General features: G+C 43.1%; 1 protein-coding gene across 11 annotated transcripts in view; it reads right to left on the reverse strand.

The window, feature by feature from the left end:
- LOC131448314 (SRC kinase signaling inhibitor 1-like) overlaps positions 1–12599 on the reverse strand; it is a 94241-nt gene that overhangs the window by 17459 nt on the left and 64183 nt on the right. For 10 of the 11 annotated variants that reach the window (XR_009234186.1, XM_058620646.1, XM_058620645.1 and 7 more), the window contains 7 exons: positions 11857–12058; positions 8968–9097; positions 7868–8039; positions 1783–2708; positions 1340–1429; positions 871–911; positions 442–465 (listed from right to left, as the gene is read on the reverse strand). Coding sequence is in view for 10 of the 11 variants with exons in the window: in XM_058620646.1 (XP_058476629.1) it covers positions 442–465; positions 871–911; positions 1340–1429; positions 1783–2708; positions 7868–8039; positions 8968–9097; positions 11857–12058 (1585 nt within the window). In the remaining variant the exon portion in view is untranslated. The remainder of the gene's footprint in view (positions 1–441; positions 466–870; positions 912–1339; positions 1430–1782; positions 2709–7867; positions 8040–8967; positions 9098–11856; positions 12059–12599) is intronic. The other variant, XM_058620644.1, reaches the window with a different exon arrangement.

The following is a 12599-nucleotide window of genomic DNA, read 5'->3' on the forward strand; positions in this document are numbered from 1 at the left end:
TAAATCTTCAGCAGAAGTTAAATGTTTGATTAACAGATCTACTTCAAAGAAAAGTGAAAATGAAGTTATAAAAGGCTTATCTATGATTCAACGTGAGGATGAGACACTCAGATAAGAAGAGGATATTCATTTAATTCCCTCCCTCTTGGTTAATTTAAACCGAGAAATGCGCGCTCAACACAAGAAATCAAATCATTCTGCTTTTTTTTTTTTAAACATGCAGTTTTGTCAGCATTTATTATGCCGACGCATTGTTTGTCTAGCTTCAGTAAATCAGTCGGAACACTGACAAGAATGCAACTCTTTTTCTCTGATTTTATGCAACTCAAATGACTTTTGAGGAAAATGAAGGAACGCCAGATATGAGGGAGGTAAATCAACACACACACACACACACACACACAGGGGAACAGTCTCTCCAAGAACACTTCAGGTAGCTACCTTTCTTTTTTTTAGTTCGTCCAGCTAAAATAAACAAACACAAAAAGCATGGGCACCAGTTACACAGCAGCAGCAGCAGCAGCAGCAGCAGCAGCAGCAGCAGCAAAGGCCAGCACATACACTGTGCACTGTGAAGAAGCTCGCAGCCTCAGAGTCAGCCATTACAATCACATACATATGCGGCATTTAAAAATAAATAAAAAATACTGACAAAAGGACGCAGTGGCAGCAGCTCTGTGAGAAGGAAGAAGAGCCACTTTGCATGGCTATAAAACAGGCAGCTGTGTGGAACAGTGACGGGCAGTGTACATATGTGTGTACATATATATACTGTATATATATATATATATATATATATATATATATATATATATATATATATATATATATATAGAGAGAGAGAGAGAGAGATCGGTGGTGAAGACTTACTGTCAGTTCCTGAGCAGTCACTGGCTGTCTCAATCTTCTCCCTGGAAGAGACAAGTGTCACAATACATAATGCAGTCAGAACACACTTGTGATTTAGCTACTGAGGTGAGGTGTCGCTGTGAGGTGAAATACATGTACATATCCTTACGGCTATGTGTGTGTGTGTGTGTGTGTGTGTGTGTGTGTGTGTGTTCATTTACATATTATATCACATATTCCCATTTTTCTACCATAGGGAATGATCACTTCACTTTCACTTTCTCTGCAGGAATATGCAAACGCTTTAACACTGAGAGAAAGTGTGTGCAGGTGAACTGCTGCTGTTTTAAGGGTAAAATATTGATTGTGACTTATAGGTTGAAAACCCCCTTACTTGCACATTTAGAGACAACAACCATTGTGCATTACTTAATTTTTTTTCGTTCGAGTTTTGAAGGAATAAAAATGTGCAGTTGAGTATTTGCCTTACGGGCTTTCTGCCTCGGGCGCTCTGCTCAAGACTCTCTGCAGAAGTCCTGTCAGGCTGGCTATCTGCTTCTCCATTGCCTCCATACGCTCCCTGGATGGGTGGATGGATGGAATCCAAAAGAGAGGTCACATAGATAAGTAGGATTGATTTGCGATATGAATCCTGTGATAGATATTGACATGTTACGGCAGCTTGGTGATAGAAAACATAACCACAAAAACAGAATTGCAGTCTAGCAGGACAAGATACACAGTTTAAAAAAGCATTGACGCTTGGGACTTCAAAAAGTATTTCCAGGTTATTTCTTTTTCATAACTGAGTTATCTCTTTGTTTATCTTTTCTTCTTCTACAACTTATACTGTAGGTGCATATTTATCCTGATTTATGAATAAACCTGTCACAAAGAAATCTAGAAGAACTCCAGAGAACGTCCCTCTCTCACCTGGTCTCTGTCTCATTCCCCAGCAGAGGTGAGCCCTCCCCTCCAGGACCGGCCATCAAACAGAGCTGCTCTGAGGTGAAACCCATCCCTGGACCCGGGCCCCGAGCCTTAGGACTGTCTCCAAACACGGAGGAAGTCACAGAGTCCCTCCGCAAATTCTGCCTGCCGGGGGAGCCACGTCCGGGTAAGGTGCCTGCATAAGAATCCCTCACGTCTGGTATCTTCTGTGGGGAGGAAGGTGGTGGCACCCGCAACCCCATGGCCAACACAGATGCAGCATAAGCATCGTTGTATAGTGGACCCCCTGGCCTGTAGAGGGCGCCACTTTCCATGAGCTCCCCTTGTAAAGCAGCTGCTGAATAGGAAGTGAGGGAGCGCACTGATCCAGCTCCTCCACCTCCACCTCCTCCTCCTCCGCGACGGTATAAGGAGCCGTACGGGTCGGCTCTGGCCGGGAGAGGGGAGTGAGGTCCTCCTGCGAGACTCAGACGACTTGACTCTGGGCCCAGAGAGTAAGGGTCCGCGTAAATCCCGCCACCGCCGCGTTCATCCCCCCTCAGCAGCACCATACTCCTCGACCCGCCCACTTCATCGTCGGGCTTCACATCCCGGCGCTCCAGGATGGCGCTGGAGGAGGCACAGAAGGCCGCCTGGGTGTGGTGGGGCTGGTGGGGCTGGTGGAGCTGCGGCTGCTGGTGAGGAGAGGAGTGGTGGGACTGTGAGTGTTGGTGTGGGTGTGGCAGGGAGTGGGTGTTGTGCTGCGGCCCGCCGTAGGACGAAGGCCTGCCGCTGCTGTAGAGGAGGCGGGCACGGGAGGGGGAGCCTTGGGGAGGTGAGGCAGAGGAGGAGGAATGCTGGGAAGACATGGGCGGGTTGCTGAGGCGGCGGTTGGGCGGAGAGTCCTGAGGTGCGTACACCATTTCTCTCTGTGAATAGATAGAACGGACACAAATCAAATCAGATCTAATGTACTTTATTGTCTCACCAGGGAAACAATAAACAACATGACAGAGACAGCTAATAATAGATATTTCATTCAGAGAATATAAATAACACAATATGAAAGATAAACACTGTATGTGCCCTTTAAAAGTAGGCAATAGCTGCCATTGAAACTAAAACACTGTCACTTTGCCAAACATACATGCAGGCTGGACATCTTACATTTCTTAATTCTCTTTTTATGTTATTATTTTTTTCCTATCAAAGAACAGTAATTATCCTGCAACAAGCTTTTAAAATATCTTTATGTCACAAGTGTACATTTACAGCAACATGTAACAGCCATTCATCTGAGATTCAAGACAAACAAGGAAGACTCTTATTTGTCCTCTTAAGTACATTTTAAGTTGCACTTGACAGCTTATTGACTGACAATGCATGATTGGGGGTTTATCTTTTGACATCCGTCCTAAATGTCACAAAGAAAGGCAAACCAACGCGGGAAAACAAAAAACGTTACGCGGCAGCAGAGTGCGCAGAAAGTAAAAGCTTTACGTTGGGGGCTACGCCGCCTCCAAACAGTAATAGCTACAGTGTGGAAAACACAAAAAGCGACAGGACGGTAATTGCTCGTGACGCACCGTCCTACCTCCTGACGAAAATGCATATTGGAAAACCAATATTTCACGTAATAACCCTCAGGCCTCTCACAACAACACCCTGCAGACGGCCTCAGAGCCGGCTAATGACTCGAGTGCCATCATCTTCCATCTGGTATCTTAGCAACAGCCTCATATTGACACCATCCTTTTACAGTGCTGAAGACACACAGACAATTCATTCCACCTCTAAGACCCCCTCAAGTCACGAGATGTCGACCGCGGGTATGCTGCCCAGAGATTCATCCCAGAGCACCTTTCAAAGCCGGAGCAGCTCTTGCTGCAGAATGTCTGCCAATCAATCTCATCCTTAACCATAGTCGCTCCTTCAGACACAGGCCTGGATGGACTTCACTAATCCTGGTAATGCTCTTGTGGTCTGCTATCAGGGAATGATCTTAGGCTCAATAAGCTCAACACACACACACAGAAGTCCTAGTCATTCACCTTGGCGGCGTGAGGAGCAGCCATTGTACCTGACACACATAAAAGTCAGGGTTTGCTAAGGCTGTAAAATGCTAGGAAGAGTCCAGAGCCCTGCATGACCTCAAGATGGTGCCTGAGCTCATGGGAGAGAAAGCAGTTGACCTCCAAAACATCGATGGGCAGCGGTGGAGAATGAAAAGTGGCAGGCAGAGTAACAACGGCTCATGCAAGCAAAAGGCCTCAGGGCGTTTGACTGACGGCAACCGAGAACAGCAAATGCGTCAGAGATGTCGAGTTGAGTTGAATTCATTTCAGATGACGCAAGATTCATTTTTCACAGTATCAACTCAACGTGTTCATTTTTCCATAATATCCCATTTGAAGTTTGTCATTCATTTTATTCTTTAAGAGACAGCATTCTCTAATTAGTGTTTTTCTCATTTGCATAATGACAGCAGCAATTAGACAGCGGCGAAATGCAAGGTCTTAACAAAACAATGTGAAATGTGAATGACATCATCTGTTGGCATTGTTTGTTTTTGCCCCAGCTGTGAGCAAACACACACACACACACACACACAGACTTTTAATTTTTGCCGGCAGTTGACTGATGAGTAAAGATAAGTCCCAGTGACTCATCAGTGGGAGGGGTGTTTACTTACAGATGCTGAGAGTGAGACGAAGAGAATAAAGGTAACAACACTGACAGCCACCGAGCAGAGCTAAAACAACTCATCAACAGAATGATAGTTGTCAACAATTTGACAATGACTAGAGACAAGGATTCCCGTCCTTTTATATACAGTATCAGTGGCGATCGCTCTAAGACAGAAAGGGAAGCTCAGCTTCCTCTAAAATGTCAACAAATACATACATTTCAATACAAAACATGCACTAGAACGCATGCAGAATGTGCCACTAGTTTGTTCAGTATCAGCTGTTCTCTATGGGACGGCACAGAACAGCATGGTGATTGGATAAATGTGGCAAAAAACGTCAGTTGCATGGAAGCTCAGCTTCTCTGGGAGTCAATGTGGGGGGGGGGGGGGGTTGGGGGGGGGCCTGATGCTGGGCTTCTGCATGATGATCGGAGGAAAGGCGGGACCGGTTTTTCACTGACAGCGTTGCAGAAAACTACACGACAGCGGCGCCTTCTCTGCAGACAAATAGCTGGTCGTGTACATATGCACTGTCAATAAAAACACTATTATAGCATTTCAGTTTTACATAATTATCGTGTTTCCTTGTTGTAGTTGTTTGTTTGCAGAATTTATGAATAAATAACTGGGCCTGAAATAAGAGAAAAGCAACCGTTCACATCTTCTTCCTTTGTTGACAGTTAAGCTCCTGGACCCACATTAGGTCACATTAGGGTCCTGTGACTAACAGCAGGTCATGTAGCACTTCACTGAATATAATATGGTTATGTATCTGGTCTAGTGTGTAAAGAAGTTCACAAAGAAATGACCTGATGTTCATTTTTTTGGTGATATAATGGTGATAATTGGGGCGCTGCTGCATGTGTTTCATCCTCTCTTCAGCGACGGAAAACACAGTGTTTTGTTTGTGTTGGAGGTAACTAGTCATGCATCTAATTGCTTTTTTTTCAGATTAATAACGCAATTATAATTAGTGAAATATAAACAGCATTGTTAAATGTCGTCTTCCATTAAATGGACAGGTGCAAAGCACAAAGTGTGAATAAATAAATCAGCGTTAAGCCGATGTGGGTGACCTCACACGGTGGCTGACAAACTGAGTTGAAGCTGTGTCTCTGGGAAATACTGTATATTCTATGCTGGTTGTTTTTTTCCCCTCCTCCTAAAACCTCCTGCTGAGTTGTCTTTGCATGTCGCTGTAAGGACTTCCTCCACATCAAAGCACATTGATTTCACACTTTCAGAACAGTTTTGCTGATTTAGTGCTGGATTTAAATACATGCCGGGGCTGAATATAAGTTAGTAAAAAAATGTTTTTTAAACAATTAACTACTTAGTAGTAGCAGTAACTTCTTCCACACTGAACACCCACTGCTGATGGCCCACTTTTAGATAAGTAGCACACAAAAAAGAGCTTTTATTTTAGAAAATGATCACACTGTTGTTGTGTGGATCCCCCGGGGAGTTGGAAAAGACTTGGTTTGAGTCATTTGCAAGCCGAAATGGCTGGTAGATTTGTTGCTATTTGAATTTTCCATTTTCATATGGGTACAATATTGTTGGTCTGTTCAGGCAGAAGTCGTCATGGATTTGAGATGTTTGATCGTCAATTTGTAACTTTTTTCCTGCATTTAATGAATAATTTCTTCTTACAAATAATTTGTAATCTGTATCTGTACTGTTATTTATATTTCTAGCAACTTTTACTTTTACTCTCCTACATTTCCTCTAACTATCTTTGTTACTCGTTACTACCAAATAAAGAAGAAGAAGAAGAAGAGTTGGTAATGGTCTTTATATAGTGCTTTTCTCGTCTTGATGATCTTTCATACCCATTCACACGCTGCAACATGGGGTTTAGGTGTCTTGCTCAAGGACACACATAGACTAGCAGAGCCAGAAATTGAACCCACAACAACAACTTACTCTACCACTGAGCCACCATGGCTCAACCCAAACTCCTCAGCTTTTTAATACTTTTACTTCTAAAACCTTATATTCTATATCAGAAAATGACTTTTGATACTTAAGTACAGTAAATGTCATATACTTCAAGACTTTACTTAAGTAATATTATAAAAAGTGACTTCAACTTCTACCAAAGTCATGCGTATACTATTTATACGTTATAAAATACTAGTTATAAAAGTTACAAAATCCACACGTTGTATACACAGTTGTAAAAGTGTGTGTGTGTGTGTGTGTGTGCACGTAGACAGAACACACTGTATTTACAGACCATTTTAAAATATGGCTGCTTCTTCAACTAAAACAATCCGAGTCGGTGACCGTGAGCCAGTCCTCAGATGACTGCACCCACCGTCCATCATCTCCCAACAGTGTTTATGTTATTTTACAGTCTGCAGGCGTAATGCCCAGTCAGCACCTGTGGAGTGATATACTGTACTTATCTAGCACTGGCCCAGCAACTGCAGTGCTGGAGTGTGATCACATGACTTTCACTTTCACTTTCATAGAGTGTATGAAACTAAGCTCGTGGACATTTGATGTAATGCGAACTGAAGCTGGTAAATGAACAGAGATAACATCAGCGTTATGTGGGAGATGGGTACTGGCATGGGGGAGAATTAATCCTTTAACACCTAAGACTCAAAATGTCCGTCTGGACTTTTTTTTTTTTGCTTATTTTAACCATAAAAGGGCCAGAGAATGTCCTGTAACTGTAAAAGTGCTTTTGGACATTTTTTCCAGAATAACTTTCAATATCTGGCAGTTATTTATACTTTACTGCTATGTTAGAATAGTGTATTAACAATTTAACACTGTAGTTATACACAAGCACCAGATTTTGCATGTTAAATTTGAAATATGAACAGTTTGGGGAGTTTTTCGAGTTTTTGTCTCACTGTCCAAAAACAGGCCAACAAAATGGAAACTATGTACAGGCCTTTTTCCAACTCTCTCCTCTCTGGTGACAAAGACGCTGATTCACCGGCTTGCTGCAACAGCACGAGCGACATTACTGTAATTACCACACGTTGGCTTTGACATGCAACTTCTCAGCTTTTCAGAAACCCGCTGGAAGAAACCATTCCGTAATTGCGGTGATGCGCATGTTGACTGTTATGTGTCCCTGGCAGAAAGAGACAAGGGTTTGTAACACTCCTTGATCTGTAAGTCATGCTGGTGTTGCACACAGAATGAACTGGTGATGATGGGGAAGGTGAGTGTGACTGAGGCGGGACAATTTTCCTCACATTAGTTTACTGTTAGTGTTTTAGCACCAACATAATTAAGAGCTAGGATGCTGTCTCTCACTTATTCTCACATGTGACTGGACGCTTCTGTATCACTGGTCAAACCTGTGTGGAAAAAATACACTTGTACACAAAACTTATGTACGCACACAAACACACACACACACACACACACACCTACCCGCAGATCTCCGTTTGCCATGTGTGCGCTGTGGTGTCCGGGGTAGGTGCCGTATATGGGCTCTTTGCAGTAGATCTTAATTACGCAGCGGTCCTGGACGTCCCGCGGGTCCTCCAGCTCATAGAAGATGTTACGGGTCTGATCTTTGATCAGCAGAGCCGTGCTGGGAGACCTGGACGTCAATAATCATCAAAGCAAAAACAAAAAAAAACGCTAATAAATAGTCTGTGCTGTGACAATCCCAGCAGCTATTATCTGGTAACAAGCATTTATGTACATTCATTTCCAGACTAAAAGGGAAAATTGGAAAATCTTTATCTGGCTGTGCTGAGGGAATCAACTGGATACAGTTTGATATTGAACTCATTAGAAAAGTAATATGCAGCGAGTTTGGAGTTAAAAGAGTCCTGCTGATGTTAACAATGTGACCAGTACGTACGTGCAACCTGTTTTCGATTAGATCATACAGATATTTTATTATAAATACGATGATGAAAATAACTATTGATTTCATTTTGGTCCAATATGTTGAGAAAATTGGAAGTCAGTTTGTCCTGTAGAGAAGTCTGAAACTGAAATAGTGTTTCATTCTTAAACATGAATAAAAGCCACATTTCATAGGAATCAGCGTTTCGCCAATAGTTAACCAAGCCTGCTAAAAAACGAAATAACACAGCACTGCAGGATATAATAAATTTTGTAAATGAACAAATCAAATCACATACTGAATCTTAAATGTTGCCTCAATAAATAGTATGTTCTTTTATCTCCTTAAAAAATAAACGCGAGTTTCAACTTTGATTCATAAGACGAGAGCTTGTATGTTTATTATGGTTATTTCACACCTCTTCTAGTTTCATCGATTTTCCCCCCCCTTCGCTTTTATTCTTGCCAGCTTTATTTATCTGTCTGTTGACAAAGCCAATTATTTCCACGTCCAGGTCTGAGGCCGAGGCGGCACTGTGTCATTTACACGTCTCGCCCTCATGATTGACGGACACAACTTCGATAAATGACGTGTAAACATGCCACCGGACCGATCGGTGAACATCCAGGCAGGTGTGATGAACGTTAATCAGCGTCGTGTGAGCGTGGCATACCTAAGCATGGCCATGGTGAGCCTCTGAGGGAACATGTGCACGATGAGGGCCCTCAGAGTGTCCAGGCTGGTCAGCTCGTGGGTCAGGTGCACTCGGCGGGTCTCCTCCCCAAGCTGGAGGAACAAGATCCCTGCATTCATGGATGAGGAGGAGCAATGAGGGAGATCCATCATGGGTGAAGGGGGAGGGGCAATGGAGTTTGAAAAGAGTGGTGGTGGGGGGGGGGACAAAATTCAACTCGGCACCCATTTTATGTTTCAATAGATTCCACAGCTATTTCACACACATTGATATTTCTATTTCCCGTTTATTAAAGAGAGCGTTGTTGGGAGCGTAGCTGAAATGCTTTGTGCTATACAGAGAGGCATTTCTGTTATTCAGCATGCCTTCATTGATTGGGGACAAAGCAAATGAAATGCCCATCTGTGTGCCACAATGCAGCTTCACAGCACCAAACAACCTCCTATGATAAACGGTCTGTATTGATATAGCGCTTCACGAGTCCTGACGACCACTCAAAGCTGCTTTACACTACAGTTGTGCCACCCCTCCAATTCACACCCATTCACATCTGCTGTATGTGCAGCATGTTTTTCTATCATATGCATTCACGGATGTCAGGAGCAAACATGGACACACTTCCACACTAGCATAGCGGGGGAATTTGAACCACCCCCTTCCAGTTGAAAGACAACTCAGTCTGCCGCTGAGCTACTGTCGCCACAGATAGTGGTGGATGAGTGTGGATGAGTGTGGGTGAACATGGCTTTGCCCTGTAGTTAACCCTTTAACACCTAAGCCTCAAAATGTCCGTCTGGACCAGAAAATGCACTGGAACTAAGTGCTTTTGAAAAAAAATGATGTATTAACAATTTAAAATGAAGAAAAACAAAAAATAGTTGCACATTTTTTTGCATGCTAAATTTGAAATTTGAACAATATAAAACACATTTAATATAACATTTGTCTCAATGTCCAAAAATAAGCCAAAAATGGATCCAGACGCAAATCTCTCCTTTCTAGTAACAAAGATGCTGATTCTTGCAACGGACTTGTGAAATTACCGTAATAACCACTTATTGGCTTTGACGTGCAAGAGCTCAGACCGCTGCATATTCTTACGGTAATGCAAACTTGTGCAAATGTGAAGTCTGCAATACGCTTGGCGTTAAAGGGTTAAAAGTGGCAGAAGCTGTAGTAGCACTCACCAGTGTGTTATATGTAATATTAAAGTACAAAAAAGGTAAAATTAGTGTTGTGATGGATGGGTGTTTGCTTTATAGATGTATAAATGTCAAGGACCGTGTCATACATGATGTTTATAATAAAATACTAAGAATGGCTATGTCGGGCTTTTACATTGTTACATGACACACTCAGCTGTAGACGACATTGAACTGTGACATACTTGCTGCATGTTGCCTGGAGCTACAACATCAGCCTCCTGTCATTTGAGGAAGCAGATGATTTTGTTTGCAGTCACAGCCATTAATCAAAGCAGGCAGGAGGCTTGACGAGATCCTTTGGACTTATTACATAGCTCTGAACATCCATTAGATTGGCAGCTGATGTCTGACTTTGACATGACACCTTGAAGGCGCCTGCATGTGACAAGTTTCCCATCCTGACACTCGAAGCCCTCAGTCAACGGAAAAAGCGGATTTCTTGGAAGACAGCTCCAGTGCTGCATCTTTTTTTTTGCTAATATCTCCCCAAACACAATCAGTACATTAAACTCAATATGATGCTTCTCATAATTGTAGGTAAAAAGCCAACAGTCTTCGGCAACGCTAGCAGAAAAAAAGCGTCATCATTGGGGGCCCAGTGGTGCTAACATCAGCATGCTAACAACCACAGCTGAAGCTGAGGAACATCATTAGTTTTGCAATATTGGACTAATTAAAATTCTGACTTAATTATGGTGCAAGATGTTATAACTCATCCAGACGGGAGCATGGATGACTAATTCAGTTGTTGAGACACATTTAACCACACACATCAACCTCATGGTCGCCCTGAATAATGTCACGAGACACCAGAAGTGGGAGAATCGATGGGCTTTGGCCTCTGGGAACCTCATGTTACTCTGGAAAGGAGACCAATCAGTGAGCTGATGTCTATAATTCACTGTCATAGATCGGTGTGACCCCCCACTCCTCGCCCCACTCAGACAGAAATCCGTCTCTCCTCAGACAGGTTAAACTAGTCACAAGCATTTATGCAAACTGACAAGCAGATGAGTGCTGCAGAACCAAGACGGCAGCCACAGATGTGAGGAGGCCTGCTGAATCAACTACTGAAACAATCATGTCCATGTCCACTCCATTTCTACCGCTTTATCCTCCACATGAGGGTCACCAGGGTTGCTGGTGCCAATCCCAGCAGACATAGTCCATCACAGGAACAACCCTTCACTTTCACACCTACAGTCAGTTTAGAGTGTCAAATTAACCGCATCCCCAAATCTGCATGTCTTTGGACTGTGGGAGGAAACTGGAGAACCCAGAGAAAACCCACGCACACATGGGGTGAACTCCATGCAGAAAGACCCTTGCTCGTCCATATCCACTCATGCTACATCATTCTTATGTAGAGGCTGTATGTATTTGTCAATTTTCATGCACAACAACCAAATTGAAGTATCTAACAATTACATGTCCAGAACATGAGGAAGTCAACGTTCTGAAAATACCCTGATGCCCACAAAACCTTGAATTATAAGTCTGAACAATGTCCCAAGATTTTTACCATTTCATTGAGCTTTGAATTAGCTCTCTGCATAAGTGTTTTATGAATCATACAAAACAAGAGAATCACCCCCATCACTTTAAGAATCACTGCTGTAGAAAGTATCGCAGATATTTTGCCGTATATGGACATTGGTCTGACCTGGTGCCCGCAGCTTGGCCTGGCTGGACGAGCGGGCCAGCGGCAGGCTCTGGCGAAGCCGATTCATTCGGTTGAAGCCGATGGGAATATCAGGCTCTGACATGGTTTCCAGATTCTCAGCTGATGCGAAGGATACCCTGTTGGCCTGGTCTGCTAGCGCCGGCTTTGTCGGGCTGAGTCGCGTCACGCGTGGCGTTCGAGTCTGTGAGACACGAGATAAGAAGTTAGAAGAGGGAGAGAAAAAGAAAAAAAAACAAACAGATAAAGGATGTACAGATAAAGAACGAAGGAGTACAGATGTTAGTGGGCTGAATATTGTTCTGTTGTGATGAAAAATGTAGCAAGCAAACAGGGGAGGGGGGAAAAAAGTCCTTGAGAATCCATGTAATTAGAGAAAACATGACAAAAAGAAGGCTTTTTAGCAACAACACAGTTTACCTCAGACAAAGCAGCCCTTACACCTCCTCCACTAACAGAGGCTCAACACAAAAAGACGCTGAATCCTGAAGATAAAATTAGAAACAGCACCGAACAGCCAGGTTAAACAAACTGATTCGGAGCACAAACACGCTCCAAACACTCTCAGTGATAATGGTGGACAAAAGCCATCAAAGCCGTTCGACGGTGCTTCAGTTTAATTCCCACAAGAGGACAGAGGAGAGGAGAAATCATGAAATTAAAAACAGCAACAGTGTCTGAGTGAAATATTTCAGAGAATATATATATATAAAAAAAACCCCAAT

The sequence above is a fragment of the Solea solea genome, chromosome 21, assembly GCF_958295425.1.
Source record: "Solea solea chromosome 21, fSolSol10.1, whole genome shotgun sequence".
In the NCBI taxonomy this organism is placed as follows: Eukaryota; Metazoa; Chordata; class Actinopteri; order Pleuronectiformes; family Soleidae; genus Solea; species Solea solea.